Source organism: Scatophagus argus, chromosome 11, assembly GCF_020382885.2.
Source record: "Scatophagus argus isolate fScaArg1 chromosome 11, fScaArg1.pri, whole genome shotgun sequence".
NCBI lineage: Eukaryota > Metazoa > Chordata > Actinopteri > Scatophagidae > Scatophagus > Scatophagus argus.
Window position 1 is genome coordinate 9,338,715 of NC_058503.1, and position 17,380 is coordinate 9,356,094.

A 17,380-nucleotide genomic window follows, 5' to 3' on the forward strand; every position below is an offset into this window, starting at 1 on the left:
GTTTTTGTCGTGCTCCGGATGCGTTTATGATCTGACTATAAACCAAAGTGTTGTACAATCCGAAGTAGAGCCAAAGAGGCCGCCTCACTCCAGCCTCACGTGTAGAGGAACAGCTATTGTGATATTGTGATGTACTACCAACAGTCACCTGTCAGTAGCAGGAGCGACCTTCATCATCGCTGCGCTGCACAAACACCACGTCATTGTGGCCACGCCCCGCGACAAAGACGATCTCAATGAGCGTAGGGGAGAAACAACAAATGTTATTCATTAAAATAATCTAGCAGTTGCATGTACCTGTTAAATAACATTGTGTATTTCCCACAGCATATTTTATTAATGGATTCAGATGTCTGTATTGATATTCCACAGGCAGAAAACTCTGTTTAATTGAGCAATCGAAACTGTGCCCTGCTCCTTTCATGATGTGGTATCGTCCTGTAAACCTAGATGGGCAAACCAGAGAGTCAGGGTTATCGAGAGAGCGACGGGCCGCCGGGAACGGAGTTATTTTGAAGGTGTCAAGTAACCATTAAATACAATATATCGTCTTATAAATACGTGCCAGTTAACGCATCAGTATTTTCAGTAATCTTTCTACAAATTAACATGTCAACCCCGGCTAGACGAAGACTTATGAGAGATTTTAAACGGTGAGTTCATGGACAGAGATTGTACCGATGCCAATGTTAGTTAGCTATGATTTGTCAAAAACAGCTAACGATAGCCTAGCTTTCGTTAGCTTGGCATAGTTTAACAGTATTTTTTAATATAAAACACGTTTCGACCAGTATCTACCATAAATTAGAAACGTAACGCAAACAAAATGTAGTTTATCTTATCTTGTTTTACGAACCTGAGACATTAAGGTGAAATAACGCCATTTATTTTTAGAAACGATTGGCCCGCAGCTGGAAACTCGCATTGCTAGCGGATGCATGCTAACAGGTTTAACGCTACTCGACAAGGCTTGCTGTCACAGTTTACGGCTGCTAAAAAACTCTTTTAGAAAATTAGCATTTAAATGTCCGTGGAAAATCAGCGGTTTTATATGTATATAAAATACACTAACGTCACTACTATGAATCTAAACCTGTCAGTTATCAAAATCAAACAGTGTTGTTGAATGATTGTAAGCTGTGTTAAAATTGTATGTTCCTTAGTCGAGTAAATGACTTAATCAAGATTTGGTTGGTCTTCGGTATTTAATTATGAATCTAGATCTAACATTATTATCCTGTAATCCCAGACAACTGTTCAGATACATTATGTTCAACCTGACAAGAACAATATTAAGTCATAGCCACAGTATATACTCGGGCTGCATTTTCTCAAGTCAGCATCAAGACTAATGGAACACTTTGTCCACGGCACAGGACTTGTTTTAATTTACTAGCACGTTGCACCACGTGTCCATTTGAGTGAGCAAACTTTAATCACCTGGTTACTACATGGTCCAACAACATGTTTTCATCTCAGTGTAAGTTTCAACAGCTCGAGATTTTTTGACTGCACAGAGTATTAGCTTTAGTAGTAGTTGTGACAGGATCCGTTGATCTGCATTGAGAGTGGTGTGCAGTGCAGGAAACTGAGTTTTGAGGCCATGACAAGTGTTTCTGATTAAGCTACTGAAACCTTATTTTAATGTGGTAATTGAGTCTGCTTACTCTGACCAGTCACCACCCAAGTTGGCAGGTAGTTATGTTTATTTTAAATATACTTGGCCGTGGTTTGATGTTGAAAAGGGAAAGAGGCCACTTGACTATGGGATTCACCTGACTGTTGTCTGGCTGACTGACTAACACAGTGTTTCCTGTATAATTGTTCTGTAGCAGTGATGCCAGAAGATCATTTTTGGTATTTTGTTCCGCATTTGGTTCTAATGCTATAAGTAGTTGCAGCACTAATTGGGAACTTCATCAAACTAAAGGGCTGCTTCAGTGCACCATAGGCCTTCTCCTTGTTTGTATTTTGTTTATTTTGTTATCTTAAATGTAATGTTTAATTTTACATTTAATCTGGCTGTGGCGGTAATGTTCCTACTGTGCTGGTCCAGCACTTCTGAATAAATGTAGAGGAAACACTGAATCTAACTTTCTAACTTTCGTCTGGAGTATAGTTCAGCCGTCCTGCTATAATTTTGTTGTTTTTTTTCCTTTCTTTTTTATGAAGACTACAAGAGGATCCTCCAGCTGGTGTTAGTGGTGCCCCGTCTGAAAACAACATCATGGTGTGGAATGCAGTCATATTTGGGTAAGACATTGAGGCACAAATGTTTATATGGACAGATTGTTTTCCCCTCCATCTACATATCTTGTAAATTTGCATATGAAGTGCAAAATGAATGATGAAATACCTTTTTTTTTTTTTAACCTCACAGCCCTGAAGGAACTCCCTTTGAGGATGGTAAGTATATCACTACATACTTCTCTCACTATTTTGAGTAGTAAGACATATTGTCACTATATGGCATGTAAAACATCCCTAACATAGTAACGATACCACATCCAAACCCCCAGTTTCAAATATGACTACATAGATGCCAGTTGACAGCTTGTTCATCATTTTTCCATTGTGGTTTTGTCATAAGGTGATACTTCATCAAAGTTCTAATTTAAGAGTATCATATAACTTACAATTAATCTTAAATAATATGAGATAACTTATTATACCATGCTGATGTGATTATGTTAAGTATTTTACTAAATATTTCTCAACAGCCACTGACCTACATAAAACCAGATTGTCCCCCCCCCCTTTTTTAAGAATATTAATTATTGTTTCTGTAGTTGTTAAACTGTTGATATAAAACTTGTCATGTTGCATTCAGGTTAGTTGAATTCATTGCTCCAACATGTTTTTTTTTCTGCCTCGAAACATCTGTCACCACAAACACACAGTCAGGTTTAATGGCTCATAAATATTTTTGTTTGTGTTTCTTTTCTTTGTCACAGGTACATTTAAACTCATTGTAGAGTTTACAGAAGAATACCCCAACAAACCCCCGACAGTACGATTTGTGTCAAAGATGTTTCATCCAAACGGTAGGAGGACTATCTTTAAGCAAATTATAGTGTTTATCTGTGGGTAGAGTATAATTGTGTTTTTATTCACAGTCTATGCAGATGGCAGTATATGTCTGGACATCCTACAGAATCGCTGGAGTCCCACTTATGATGTTTCCTCTATTCTTACATCTATTCAGGTAGGAAATGTCATTAAACAACAGTACAGTATGTCATTGTCTGTCGTTAGACTATGAATTACTAATAAATTAAGTAATGTGCATATAAAATTGTACAAAATGAGCCCTTTAGTTTGGGAAAGAGAAAAATCTATGCTCATATAACATTTGCAAACAAAGTAAGATTTTGAATTTGATGCGAGGGCTGTAGGTGTGCAGTCAACGAATATTTTCAGCAAAGACTAATTGCTTTATTCTTGATTAATTAGTTAACCTTTATTGATTTTATCTTTAAATTGTCAGAATATGGTTAGCATTGTCATTAACAAATTCCCATAAAATTTTTTGGTTATTTATTGGTTGTTTCATGTACAATTTATTAATTCAGTGGTAATGATAATGATGAGATACTAAAAATAATTTTCAAAATAACAAAACTATTCTGAATATTCTACTTTTCAGGTGAATATTAGAGATTGTGGCATTAATGTCCTCTTACTTTATATTGTCTCCCACACAGACTTTATTAAGGGCTGCCAAAATATAATTAGTAACTCACTTTAGCGGTTCTTAGGTGAACTTTTTTTATCTGAGAGAATTTCTAAAAAAAAAAAAGATTACATTTTATAGAAGATGATGCTTCATGAAACCTTTTTTAAAATAGTATTTAAAATTACAATTTTAATCCAAATGATAAGGTGTGCTTTTGTAATGCCGTGTAAGACTGTAAGGCCGTGTGACTCTAGTAGATTAAAGTGTAGGTGCAGGTTAGTTTTATCCAAACATTCTCACCTTCAGTATTTATCTTCTCCCCAGTCCCTGCTTGATGAACCAAACCCCAACAGTCCAGCCAACAGTCAGGCAGCTCAGCTGTACCAGGAGAACAAGCGGGAGTACGAGAAGCGTGTGTCTGCCATCGTAGAACAAAGCTGGAGAGACAGTTGACCTGACAATCCTGATAGCTGCTCTCTCCATTGTTAAGCTGTGTGTGCTGCAAGTTTTAGTGGAGTACCTCTTAATTTTTGGGCCCCTCACCTTTTTGATTTTAAGCTTTTATGCACTTTACCTCCAACTTTCCTTCATAGACTGTTTGGAGTTTTTTTGCCCGCCAAGAGGGATTTATTTTTTCTATTCTGTCCCCCTTTTCCAGTCCATCAGGGGAAACGTGCTGAATCTTGCCTTGATATTTTGTCAGTATGGACTTGTGGGCCATTACCCCAAAGTTCTCGTGTGGTCTAACTTGCTGTAATAACTCCCCATGACTAATTATGTTAAATGTCTTGGAGGGTGTATTAATTAGGTCATGGGTCATCTTCTGTTGTGCTACTCATCTTTTCTGTCAGTTTGTTTTCACAAGATTGTCTGTCTTGTCCATCCTACCTTTCCTTGAGAGAGTGAGCAGCCTGAGCATCATGGACTACAGACTAAATCAAGACATCTTTACACTGAGTCTTTTGTTGTATTGTGAACTCTGTTACATGCATGACAGAAAGAGTGTATTCACGTTCCTGTTCAGTACTCATGTATATAAAAAAAACCTGCAAATGAATTTATGTACAGATTTTGCACTGGTTGTTCCCCATGTCATTTTTTCAGCACTTGTAAATAAAAAAAAAAAAAAAAGGCAAAATCATCCTGAATTGGGGAGCATTTTATTGTCAAAGACAAAGTAGGCGCCTGAAATCATGTTTTATTTAATATATAGTACACAATATATATATATACACTATAATTGTGCCCTAGACTCACATTGTCAAGTATATCTTCATACACACAGGACAAAATGAACATTGAAAAATGTAACTTGTTCATTGCAATCGTTCCTGTTCTCCCTACTGGCTACAAAGAGATCCATCCTTAAAGCAAATCAAAAGTGAGAAGGGACCAAAGTTTAAGTCCTTGTACTACAACATTTCTTGTGTAATTTTCTCTCTCTGCAAATTGTATTGTGTAACTTCGACTGCTGGAGGCTCATATGAGCTTTGGCTGAACTCTAGAAATCAGAACACAGAACAAGGACTTTGGATTTTGTCCCCCACCACATGAAGTACATTTAAATTGCTTTGGGTGGTGGGTCTCTTCATAGTTAGTATTAACAAGGACAACAACTGCACCGACCACTCCGCAATATTATTAAAGTAACAGGACTAAATATAATCTTTAAACCTGCAATAATCATAGCTATATAAGCTAATAACTTATGAACACTGGGATATCACCTTTTAGGCTGATAGAGTGAACTTGTTAGCAAGCATGCTTACATGCTTGCTTGCATCCAACAGGTATGGAATAATGTTATCCTTCATTTAAAGTAATTTTTCTGACTACTTGACAGGCAAGGGGAAATTTGGCATCCGTTTGTGGTCTCTACCAAGTCCTGAAGAAATTATCTGCCTTTATAACTTCACACCTTTATCAATTTAATGATGTCATATTTTTTATTTAGTTTGCTAATTCACTGTATGTGTGGAGTGGGTGACATAGCATGCATGACAAAAACAAAACGGATACAAGTGCAGGGCAGATGGTTACATGCAGGTTGTACTGCACTAAGTCCTTTCTTTACAAATAATCCCAGCCAAGAGGTTGACTCTGCGCTATGCAGCAGCTTAGAAAAATAATTATTTACAAGATCCCTCTCATCAGTTCTATATGTTTTTAAACAGTGTTGACAGTAAATGGGTAAAAAAGACGAGACATAAAATAAATTTTTGACACAACAGTGTTCATTGGGTCAAACAAGCTACCTGTTGTATGCCCTCTCCTTCTTGGCCCTCTCTAGGGCCTTGTCCATGGTCTTCTCATTCTCACCCCTGCACTTGGGACAGTACCACTTGCCCTTGGGCTTATGATGGAGCCCAACACAGGAGAAATGAAACCACTCAATGGGACATTCATCGTTATCACAGCCAATCATCTCACCGTAGGACACCTGCTCACACAGGCAGTATGTTGGCTCATCTGGATCGATGGGCAGGTCTGGTGGTGACACTTCTCTCTCAGACTTTCCTTTCGACCTTTTCTTCTTCTTTGAAGATGTTTTGGCTCTCTTTTCCCGGGATGCCCCCAGACCCACTTCCTCAGCGTGGTCCAGACCCCCGTAACTTTCTCGATTTTCTCCATTTTTCTGACGTCTTGAGCGTTTCCCTCCAGCCTTGTCCACGCCACCTGAGCCTGGGGTAAGCTCATCACGCTTCTTGTCGTGGTGGCCAGTTTTGCCTGGAGTGACGGAGGCTGATGACGATGATGAAGACATCATGGATGCTGCAATGGTTGTCATGGATGTTGTTGTGGGAACGTGGCTCTCTGGGACTTCTTGAGAGGAAAAGAGAAGTTCAGAATGCCAATCTATTTGTCGTGTTCGGTTCTCAACCAACTCCACCTGCAAAGAACAACAACAAAGAACATCGTTATGTTACCGTAAAACTCTTCCTGCTGCTCAGAATACATGTGAATGACTTGCAAAGTTGAAACTAGAATTAAGACTAATAATCTGACATATAAAAGAGCCTTGCTTGGATAAATTGTAAGTTTTGATTACTGTTTTATATGAAAGAAGTTAACAATCTCTGCAGGAAACCAACATGAATAACATGTTTTTCCTTTATGCATATTAATCTTTATTTATCAGAATTGAAAAGAAAGAGCTAAACAATACCTTCTTATCCAGTTTAGTTAATCCAGTTATCTGTTTTACCAAGGTGGAGCAACCTAAGCCAGAGATGTTTAATGCTTTAACCATTTCTCTAGGAGTTAAAAATAAAGGCGGAAGCTTATATTATTTACTGTAAATCCAATGCATTTTTATAAGACACTTGTTTCAGTTTTGACAGACCAAACATATATCAAAGGGGAGTGATGTATCCAGTAAATTTCAGGGTGTAAATATACTAACAAGTACTGCTGGAGTCCTGCAAATGTTCAAAGACGTTCTTCCTGATACTGATTTCAGTGAAGCTCAAATGTGTGCTAAATGTAAAACCTAATACTTTTCAGCACAGGGAGACCTTTTAGCAAGCTTACAAAACCGTTTTTTAAATTTACTCTGGGTAGACTTTCTGCGCTCAAATGTTCCAAGAAAACTATTTTCTATACACACACCCACACCTGGAAGTTTGCCAATGATCAACTCCACCAGAGCAGCTGCAGGGTGTGTTTTTTTTCATACCATTTGACCAGCAATCTGGATTTTCTCATCTCCGAGCTCTTGACTGCGAATCAGTGCTCTCTGAATGGATAACTGCAGCTTTCTCCTCTGAAGTGAGTCAGATTCCCGGCGATACCGCTCATAAGCATCATCAAGCTCTTTCAGAACATCTGCCAAAGTACAAATTGAGGAGAAAAATTCAAGTGGGAATAAAAACTCTGAAACATTTTCTCCAAAGCACACACACAAAAAAATGATAACTTTTCACAGTAGATAACTTTCTTGTCCATGCCTTATGTGGTGTGAAGTCTGTTTCCTGAAGCTTTGGTGAATAAAACATAAACAAACTGCACAAGGGGGCTGGGCATGAAGGCGTAACAGTTCAACTACTGAGGACCAGACTGTCAGTTTAGTCTACTCTCCCCAACAAACAGCTTGTGTGTTGCTCAAGCATACCACATGGTTAATACAGGGGGGGTAATGAAACTGCTTGGAGAGCAAAGTGGTAGCTGCTAGAGTAGTGTGTAACTGTACATTATAGATACATGTCTGCAATGTACTACGTAATTTGCTAAGTGTCCAGTTTGCACACTTGTTAGATACCTGCTCATTTACTTAGATTAGTAAGGAAAAAAAACAGGAAATAATCAAGGAACATAGTTGTTTGGACTTTGAAAGTTACTGTGGACAAAACATTCATGTGTAAATCTAAGTTTACTCTCCATATTTGCTGAATTGTATGCTCACCTGTAATGCACATTCACACGCAAGACAAATATTATATTGTTGTCCTGACATGTTGACCACTGCACACACTATCTGTACAGTACCATAGAATTCCTTTGCAAAATTTGCAAGTGCACTGAATACATAAACCCAATTACATAGTACTTTAAAGGAAATCTCATATGAAACAACAGCTACATATAAATTTCTATTTACAGTGTTCGACATTTTTAGTAGTGAGTATCTGAAAAGAATATTGTTTAATGTTACTACTGATTAATGTATAAAAATATGCCTTGTAAATCAGGGTCTGCAGTGTGAAGCTTGCTTACCTTGATACTTGGCATCAATTTCCTTCATGAGGGACACACTCCTCTGCAAATCAAAAGGTAGTGATTCCACCAGGTCCAAATACTCTTCGACATAATTGACAACAATGTGGCTTGGGTCTCCGTTGGTTGGGTTCAACATTGCAGATCGTTTTTACCCCAGGACACACTGTCCCCTGTGCCTGTTAACAATAAATCGTTATGATGCATTGTTTAAGTTAGTGCTCTTGCAGCATCTAATGCTCATGTCAGCAAAAATATGTTGTCTGCTCTAATATGCAACTGCGTCATTCTGCACTCTGCTTTGTTTATAATGTAGACTAAATAATGTGAAAACAATCTGGAAATAAAGACTAGAATGGTCAAAATATGCAAGGGGGGAAGGGGGCAACTCACCCAGAGTCAGCCATCCTGAAAATTGCTACGTGTACTGTGAATCTGCCAGAACAGAGCTAAATAGTCTGGGACTGAAGATAACTCAGCTACAGAGAAATGTGGCTGCATAAGTGTCGGATAACTTTAGATAGATAACAAATAACTTGATTTTGTATCGAGTGAACCTCGGGGTATCTTGCACGGTCGGAGAAGACAACAAAGCTCAAACAGTAATATTAATGTTAGCTAACGTTAGCGGGCAAGATGTCCCGAGTGTTTACTTTATAGGATGGCGACGGAAGGACCCGTCCTAGTGTGCTTCTGGTTGGCTTCTTGTCCTACCTTTAACCAATCATCCATCCTCATGCTTAAACCTAAACCAAAGAAACCAATCAAGGCAACTAGCAGTAGCCAATCACGGGCAGATTGGGACGGGTCATTCCGTCGCCATCCTATGAAAAGAAAATTTACAGTGAGCTAACGTTGAACTATATCACCGAGAAACGTTTCTTGGGATATCGATGGGTAATATATTAACACAGTAATGTAAAACAAATAAGTTTACTGCTGGGCTGGAATATTTGAGTTCTGGTGTCCAATATCGATCAAGACACCTAGCTAGCAGCTACAACTACAGCTAGCGAATCATGTTGGCGAATTCACGTTAACGTCAAGGAACGTTAACCAACTTTGTCCTCGTCGCAAGTTAGAGATTGTGTAACTGTTACTCTTGTTACTCTGAGAAATACAGAGTATTATGACTTTACCGGTGACACAAATTAGCTTTAATCGCAGGCTGACAACGCTGACGATTAACGTAAACGATGTACTAATGTGACAAACACAACGTAAACAATCACAGGACAGTTAAATCATGAACTAAAGGTGCACAGATAAACCAGCCAGCGTTAAGTTCGATTCGCTGCAAACATTATAAACAATTATTTCCGTTTTCTTCAATGCAACTGTTAGCCATATTAGCTTACGTTAGCTTTCAAGCGCAACGTTACTATCTAACGAGACACATTAATCACTGCAAACACAAACACTAATCAAAACTTCACTAAACTTATCTAGTTGGCAGATGGATTCCTTGCAGAGGAACTTACTGTGTGGATATTTGTAGTTTTCCAGTGACAAACGTTTGGCACTCCGTGAGGCTGCTCCTGTTGCTATCGCTAGGTCGTGTGTGCACCAGTGTAGCAGCGTCGGTCCCAACGTTACTACTAGGTTAGCCCACCTAATGTTAGCTGTTAGCTAAACTGTCTGAACAAATATTTTTAGCATGTACTGCATTGCGAAGCGGCTGTCGCAAACAGTTAGAGCTTGAATAAAGTAATCGTAAAGGCTTCTCATTGACTTTTAAAGTTAATTCGAGACTGTACGTATTAGATTACAGTTTATAGTATAATTCCGTGTTTATACTCCACCGATACCAGAATTTCCATTACTTAAGCACGTACGGTGTCCGTTTCTGTGTGCTACGACATGACTGTGGTATTTTTCCATGCTCCAAGTCAATACTGCCGCCTTGCGGCAAGAAACGTATATTGCTACGATGTAAGTAGCTTTAAAAAACTGTCAAAAATCCACGCAAAACATTGTTCATTATTTATTGCAAAATTCAAACAGCCTTTTGGTTTACTGAGGCTCCATTTGACTTGGGGTCTCTGTCTCTATGGTGGATTGTGAAATTTTTGCTACCTCAACATTTGTGCTGAATGCATTCACAATACTGCTTCAGAGATGGAAGACATGTTTGTTGGTTTTCTTATAGAGTTTGTTTAATACACCTCAAACAACAAGTAAGTGCACCAAATGTGTGTGCCATCTTTGAAGAGACAGTCCACACCTCTCTACCCTTCATTCAAATTCACCTTGATGAGAACATTTACTAGCCCACTCATGTTATATTAACAGTTAAAAATGCACATTTGAGTATGTAGGTATAGATTTTAAAACAATATAGATTTTTCTATGTCAGTTGGACTTTTCAGCTTTCAAATAACTTTTTGAAGGCCGACCCAATCTCCTGGATCATGTCTGATGTGGTGGTGGACCTGCCATGTTGCTGAAATGCTTGACTGTTGCACTGTCTTGTAAGAGAACAGGCCCCAAATGCTGCGACCACTGATGGATTCACACTGCAGGATGACAAAAGTTGGACAATGTTAGGACAAACCTGCCATTAACTTCTGACTCCCAACTGCTTCATTTTTATTACAACTGATTTGTGTAGATTAACTAATTGGTTAATCATCTAATCATTTCAGCTCAACAATATATTAACAGAAAGGACTAAGTATTCACCAGGGTTATATAACACAAGCACCCAATAGTTGCTGTTATCATGTAAAATCATTCTCAACAATGGCCCTTTGAAGGTCTTATGGCCAGTCTTCACCTTCTGAACATTCCAGCTGCAGAGGCAGCATGGGCCCAGTGTGCCAAAACTCCCAGGGATCCAGACAGAAGATCGCCCTGTCCACCACATCTTCTCCCACTGCCCTCAATACTGCATGATATCGCTGAAAACAAATTGAAATCACATTCACAAAAAATAAAAAAAAAAACAGAACCAAAGTTTCCATAGTCTCAAAATTAATTTTGTGCTAGTGATTTGAAAGGTTCAGTGAAAGGTTCTCATCAGCATTGTTGGGGCCTGATACTAACCCTTACTACCGTCTGTAATGAGATCCTGTTCTCCTTTTAGCACCAGAGTGAGGTTTCCCATGGCTACACTGAGCTGCATGACATTGCGTTGATGATCACTGCTGTCCATGGGCTCATGGTGCTGAGACAGCCACACACACAGATAAGATGATTACATCAGTGCACAGAATCATGCTTTATGCCATTAGATGGTGACTGACTCAGGTCTGTCGAGGGACCCACCAGTGACTCATACAGTCGAGTGAATTCCATGAAATTAGGTGTAAGGATGCCCTTCTGGTACCCTTGAATGACAGATGGTTGCTGTGTAACCAACCATAATCCATCCTGTTGAAAACAAACAAACAGCACACACACACACACACACACACACACACACACACAGTCAGGGATTGTGTACAACATTGCAAATAAAATCCCATCTGTTCAACAGCTGGATCTTGAGACTTACTGCATCAATGACTATAGGGATATCTCTTGCTTTAGACCTCTCTATCACTTCCTAAAAGAGAGAGAAATGTTATCAGAAACAGTGTTATCTGGAGACAATATAAAATGATGCAAAATTAATTAAGAAATACTTAAGTGTTGTTCTCTTTAAGATGAACTTAAGAAAATATTTCTGTACACATATACCTGCTGCATTAGTCTTATCAACACTACAATACCAGCTGCAGAGTAAAGTCCTATTTACCCACACTATTTTCTATTCCAAGTGTATACATTGGTTTACCCATAAGGGAGAGTTGGACCAAGTGTCACCAAGCAGCAATGTACATGTGCTCCTTTTAGAAAAAGTAGTGAACACCAGAATGAGATCTTTCTTTCATTTCTTCGACATTCTCTATAAGTCATGTTATGGGAAAATGAAGTGACATTTTCTCGGTTAACAGTCACATGGAGCAACAAACATGAGATGCTGCACCGTGCAGCTTAAAGTTTTGTGGTTATGCACAAGTAGATGGCTAAGAGAGCATTTTGACTACAAAAAGTCAGAGTGAATAAATTGCACCTGCCTTAGCTGTTTTCAGTAACAAGTCTTCTCTCCCTAGACCTGGTCCCACCACAAGGCTGTGCAGTCTTGGGAGCCATTTTTCTATCTCTTCCACCGCATTAGGACTGTCCCTACACACACACATACACACACATACACACACAAGTTGCAAACCAGTAGTTGAAAGGAAGTGTACTCTACACACTCTGTAGCTTACATTGCCTGTACGTCCCATCTACACTATTTCTGGAAGTTGGAAATTCTGGTTGTGGTATGACTTTATTTTCACTCCTACATTCAGGTGAGTTTCGGGTCCAGACTGGCTCACTGAGACACTTAACAGGACTAATAACAGAACATATAAATTGGTTTCACCTCTACATTTCCAGCTACAGCCACCCAAAATGAAAACCACCTATTCCGCCACATGTTTGGAGACACTGACCTGTGGTCGTGGTTATGGATGGTAGTACCTCAAGAGTTACTATGAACTTACTTAGCTATGAAGATGTCATCAACATAACACTTCTCAGGGTCATTTTTAAACAACCGTTCCTAATTACTAATGGATCTTATGATCACCATGATGCTTTCAGTAAACATAATGGATGAACAGTGTGCTTGTGGTTCGTCGATAACACTATCACAGAGGCTCTCTGTCAACTACAAGCACAGTAGGTGCTCTGACAGAGGACTCCACAAACACTTCTCGTTTTGATTTTTAACTGAAGGCACTTTGTTGATTCTGACTCCAGAATCCACTTTGAGAGAGAATGACAGAAACTGCACAACAAAGTGGAAACTTGCTGTCTACCAGTCCAGCGTACAGCTAAACATTTTTTCATCCTTACCAAAAGAAAATAAAGAAGCTTATAGACATTATAGTGAGCCATAAGCAAATTATCTGTTCAAGAAGCACCATGATGATCATAACAACTTGTAACCTTTGATGGAAAAACGGTCGACTAATCATAGGCAACTGCAAAATCTGCTATTATACAGTATTAGAATTCTGTTTATAATGCTTAAGGACTGTTGATATTAAATCATAATGCATTATAAAAGTTTCCAAGTACTATATAATAGTAGTAGTATATAATAGTAGTTAATATAATAGTATATAATAGTGCATTTTTAAAGTGCTATATGTTCTGCGAGTATACTACACTACATTCCTAATACTTTTTTCAAGTTTGAATTTTACATGTAATAGCCGCTTATTACTTACAGAACAGGATGAACAATGAGCTCCGGGCTGTATGATTTGATTACAGATGCAGCGTCTTTGGTGCAGAACACATGAGACAAGTCAGCCCCCTGAAGACAAGAAAAAAAAAAAAAATCACCATCGCTGCACCAAAACTGGACAAACTGAAATGGGCAACATTAATGATAAATCTGTCAGAAGAATTATCAGAAATTCCACCTACCACTTTCAGTGCTGAGATGGCAGCAAAGTATGGAGCTCCAGTATAGCTGTAGAGGGTGGACATGAAAAGAATTAGGCCAAAACTTTTATAAAATAGTAATTGAAACTCTTGCTTGGTGAATGATGTTTATATTGATGATGAGTTGGTCTTTGTGCGACATACTCTTGGCATCCTCCAATGATCCCAATACGTCCATCTTGCCCCTTGTGCTTTTTGGATGTCAGCGGAGGGACTATGGTCTTTATTAGTGAGACGATGTCATCATCCATGCTTCTGTGTGATGCAGACCCCAAACTGTAGTAGCGTTCAAATACTGAGGAAGCAACCAAAGTGTTAAAGTGGTGAATACCTGTTTGACCTGAGTTAGTATCTAAACTACTTTTCACCTTCCTGACAAAAGATGACGACGGTTTGCCAACAAAAACACCACTGAAACAGAAATAATAATGTAGTGTGAATGAAGATAAACTACAAACCACCTAACTAAAGAAAACCAGTGTAATAGAGTGACGCTGGAATCACTGAGTCTTCACATTAGAGCTGATGCGCCTCTAATTTAGTTTAATCTTCACACATTCCACCTCGAAGTTGCACACATGACACCGAAACTAATACCTAATGCCTGGGGATCTGGGTTCAACAGCTGACTTTGTTGGGCGAAACAGTCTTTCTGTGGTGAGGGGCGTCTGACATGACTGGACTGGCCACGTGCACATGACGAGGAGGCACTGGAGAACACAGGAGTTCGGACGGGAGGAGCCGTTTTGGAGGGAGTGGCTGCGGAGCCGGGTCTTGCGGAAGAGATGTTGGAGAACATCTGGCCGAGCATCTGAAGCATGTGCAGCTCCCTGGTGTGTTCGGCTTCTCTGCGGCGGTCTTCTGATTGCAAGCGCTGCTCCTCCATGCGGTAGAAGTTGTCCTCAGCCTGGGCGCTCTGCTCCAGGAACTGCTCCATTAGCTTCTCCATGGGGAAGTTCGCACGCCGCTTCCTTGGGCGTTTAGGCGTTCTGGCTGACAAATTACTGGTCGACTGGCTGCTGTTATGTGGCCTTACTGAAGTACCTGAAGTAGAGAGGAGGGAGACAATATGCGATGCAAAATATACAATCAAATAAGAATTATAAAAACACACTGCATCCATCAGAGCAGTCGATTCGTGACAAAGAGGGAGCACTTACTGTTATTGCCCACTGTCACTTTAACTGGAATGGGGATGGGAACAGTTGGGTATTCCAACTTCACTTCAGTCTCTGCAGGATAAGGACACTCCCCTGTGTTCTCCGAGTACGCATCCTGAACATCTTCTCCATCCTCGTCCAGGCCATCCACGGCCTCCTCTCCTCCCACTCCGCTCTCTATCAACTCCTGAGGGTCAAGTGCAGGCCGGTTGCTCAAAATCCTCTCCATGGTGTCATAAAACTTACAAATCTTGTGATACTGCCCGTTGTTCCGCAGATTACCTTCCTTTGCCAATAAGTACTGTCTCTTGAGGCTTTTGATCCGCACCCTGCATTGTTCCGGCGTCCTTTCAAACCCCATGGCCCCCAGCCTCCGGGAAACGTCGCGGTAGACGAAGCTGTTTCGGAAGTTTCCATCCAACGCCGCCTGGATGTCCTGTTCGCCCCAGATGTTTAACAAGGTCCTCGTTTCTACGTCCGACCACAAGAAGCCCCGCGTTGTGTTCGCTTGCATAGCGCATAGAAAGCAGACTGGCTTACAGAGTAACCTCCACCGCCAGGAGTTGACTGGAGATGTTGACACTGCGGATTATGATGGACGTCTGGTCTGGATCTTTGCTCCGAGCTGCGTTAAAGCCGCGGAGCGCCGCTGCCACATACAGCGTCAACAACGACAATTGCCCATTTAGGTAGCTTAAAATGACTTGTGGGGGTAGCAATCATTCTTGTGAACATGTGAACCATTACAATACCTTGTACAGATCAACTCTTTGTACGCTTGCTAAGCCTAGTCGTCTGTGTTTATCCTCATACGTCGTTAGCTAAATGCGTAGCGTTGTACTTTGAAATGAACTGACTGGAGATCGGTGTCCCAAGCCCTTTCAAAGCCACAACCTTCATTGAGGATATTTCAAAACTGACCTCCGATCAGTCCACCGAGGATAACTTCACCTTTCTCCGCCTGCTCCTCCGCCCATGCTAGGTGTCTGCGGGGTCCTAGAGACTCTCTGTAGACATCAACGGGGACTTTAACCTATCAACTCCACGACGAACGTGGAAAGGTTTCATAAAGCTAGTATATAACGGCGCAGAGCTTCGCTAACGTCACAGCTAACGCACTGGCGCTGCACTGAAATAACAGTTCATATTTCATTCACTTTACCTTTCTCATTCAAACAGACCAATGTGGCGACAAGCGACACTGCAACTGTGATAAGGCAAAATGCAAACATCCGTATCTGTTGTGACAGCATGTAGTAATTCATTCTTTGCCCTAAAAGCAGCCACCGACACGCGAAGCGCTTCCACGAGCGGAAGCCCCCCTTGTTATCTACAGTCCTTCTTACCTAAACTGGAACTGCGTTTCAACACTGACAACTGTGCACAAATGATCCTGGTCATGAGGCGGCCTAACCCAGAACAGTAGTACAGGAAGAAAAAGCGTGTGATGCATTCAAAGGCTCCTCGGACGCTTTATATCCCAGTAGGTTGAAATCTGTCAACACCGAAGGAGCAGCCACGACAGCTAAAGTAGGTAAAGCGGGTGTACCTTAAAGCTGCACTTCTTCTAATGGCCGCTAGATGGGTTGCAATATGAGGGCATTGACGTTCCATGTCATTTGGGATTACATGCAGCGAAGACAAACAAAAAATATCAATAAGTATGTAATGTAATCACATGGACAGTTTCTTTGATTCTTCATTTATTAGATTTTATTACTTTGCTTTATTTCTGGTTTTCCTCTGTTCCCTCTAGATCTTCTGATTACACCCACGGCGAGTTTGACAATGCACAGAGGTAGACTGATTTTTTTAAAGGAATGATATAATTGCACACGAAAAGCCATAGTCAATTAAGTGGTCGATATTGCATATGGCTGGCAAACACCTAGGTGAACTTTTGTACATACTAGCTGTACAGGTACAATGTAAGACCTATAGCTATTGGACCTATATTTTTGCAGATGCAGATAATTGTTTCAGCTTTAAACCATAAACTTATCTGTTTTTGTTTTACTGTAACAGTGATCAGTAATAATAACAAACCATAACATTGTATCAGATATACTTTTCCATTTTTTGATTTCCTATTTTGATTTTAACTAAAATTCACTGTTAACAAAAAATATAAACATGTTAATACTCACAATGTATAGTAGCATTTAAAGCCAAAGTGCAGAATAAATAGTAACACATAATTCAGATTTATGGTAAAATCATCTTTCAATGTATTGGTGTTACATTTGTTGTCCTGTCCTTTGCGGAGTGGGAAGAAATAATCAAATCTCAACAGCGGTTTCAGCACCTGTTCTGATGTTATGGAGAACTGATTGTGACAAATATT

General features: G+C 39.9%; 3 protein-coding genes across 11 annotated transcripts; 1 reads left to right on the plus strand and 2 right to left on the minus strand.

The window, feature by feature from the left end:
- The first annotated feature begins 457 nt into the window (after nucleotides 1–457).
- Nucleotides 458–4,817, plus strand: ube2al (ubiquitin conjugating enzyme E2 A, like). Its single transcript, XM_046403281.1, has 6 exons — nucleotides 458–653; nucleotides 2,173–2,253; nucleotides 2,381–2,406; nucleotides 2,955–3,044; nucleotides 3,117–3,205; nucleotides 4,001–4,817. The coding sequence occupies exons 1-6, from the start codon at nucleotides 610–612 to the stop codon at nucleotides 4,127–4,129; spliced, it is 459 nt and encodes a 152-aa protein (XP_046259237.1). The 5' UTR covers nucleotides 458–609; the 3' UTR covers nucleotides 4,130–4,817.
- On the minus strand, nucleotides 4,815–10,233 carry ing1 (inhibitor of growth family, member 1). Of its 2 annotated transcripts, XM_046403277.1 has the most exons (5): nucleotides 9,871–10,233; nucleotides 8,783–9,213; nucleotides 8,390–8,568; nucleotides 7,353–7,501; nucleotides 4,815–6,566 (listed from the first exon to the last, which is right to left on the minus strand). In XM_046403277.1, the coding sequence occupies exons 3-5, from the start codon at nucleotides 8,526–8,528 to the stop codon at nucleotides 5,928–5,930; spliced, it is 927 nt and encodes a 308-aa protein (XP_046259233.1). In that variant the 5' UTR covers nucleotides 8,529–8,568; nucleotides 8,783–9,213; nucleotides 9,871–10,233; the 3' UTR covers nucleotides 4,815–5,927. The 2 variants fall into 2 exon arrangements, with proteins under 2 accessions (XP_046259233.1, XP_046259232.1); XM_046403276.1 differs by lacking the exon at nucleotides 8,783–9,213.
- Nucleotides 10,234–10,360: 127 nt separating this feature from the next.
- naxd (NAD(P)HX dehydratase) lies at nucleotides 10,361–16,610 on the minus strand. 8 transcript variants are annotated; one of them, XM_046403267.1, is made up of 12 exons: nucleotides 15,319–15,949; nucleotides 15,037–15,223; nucleotides 14,474–14,920; nucleotides 14,021–14,171; nucleotides 13,859–13,904; nucleotides 13,657–13,745; nucleotides 12,451–12,559; nucleotides 11,886–11,936; nucleotides 11,657–11,761; nucleotides 11,435–11,555; nucleotides 11,166–11,289; nucleotides 10,361–10,905 (listed from the first exon to the last, which is right to left on the minus strand). In XM_046403267.1, exons 1-12 carry the CDS (start codon nucleotides 15,451–15,453, stop codon nucleotides 10,755–10,757), a joined length of 1,716 nt encoding a protein of 571 aa, XP_046259223.1. In that variant the 5' UTR covers nucleotides 15,454–15,949; the 3' UTR covers nucleotides 10,361–10,754. The 8 variants fall into 8 exon arrangements, 7 of the variants coding, with proteins under 7 accessions (XP_046259223.1, XP_046259224.1, XP_046259228.1 ...); XM_046403268.1 differs by lacking the exons at nucleotides 14,474–14,920; nucleotides 15,037–15,223; nucleotides 15,319–15,949 and adding exons at nucleotides 15,958–16,043; nucleotides 16,383–16,610; XM_046403272.1 differs by lacking the exons at nucleotides 14,474–14,920; nucleotides 15,037–15,223; nucleotides 15,319–15,949 and adding exons at nucleotides 15,958–16,043; nucleotides 16,199–16,376.
- Nucleotides 16,611–17,380: the final 770 nt, after the last annotated feature.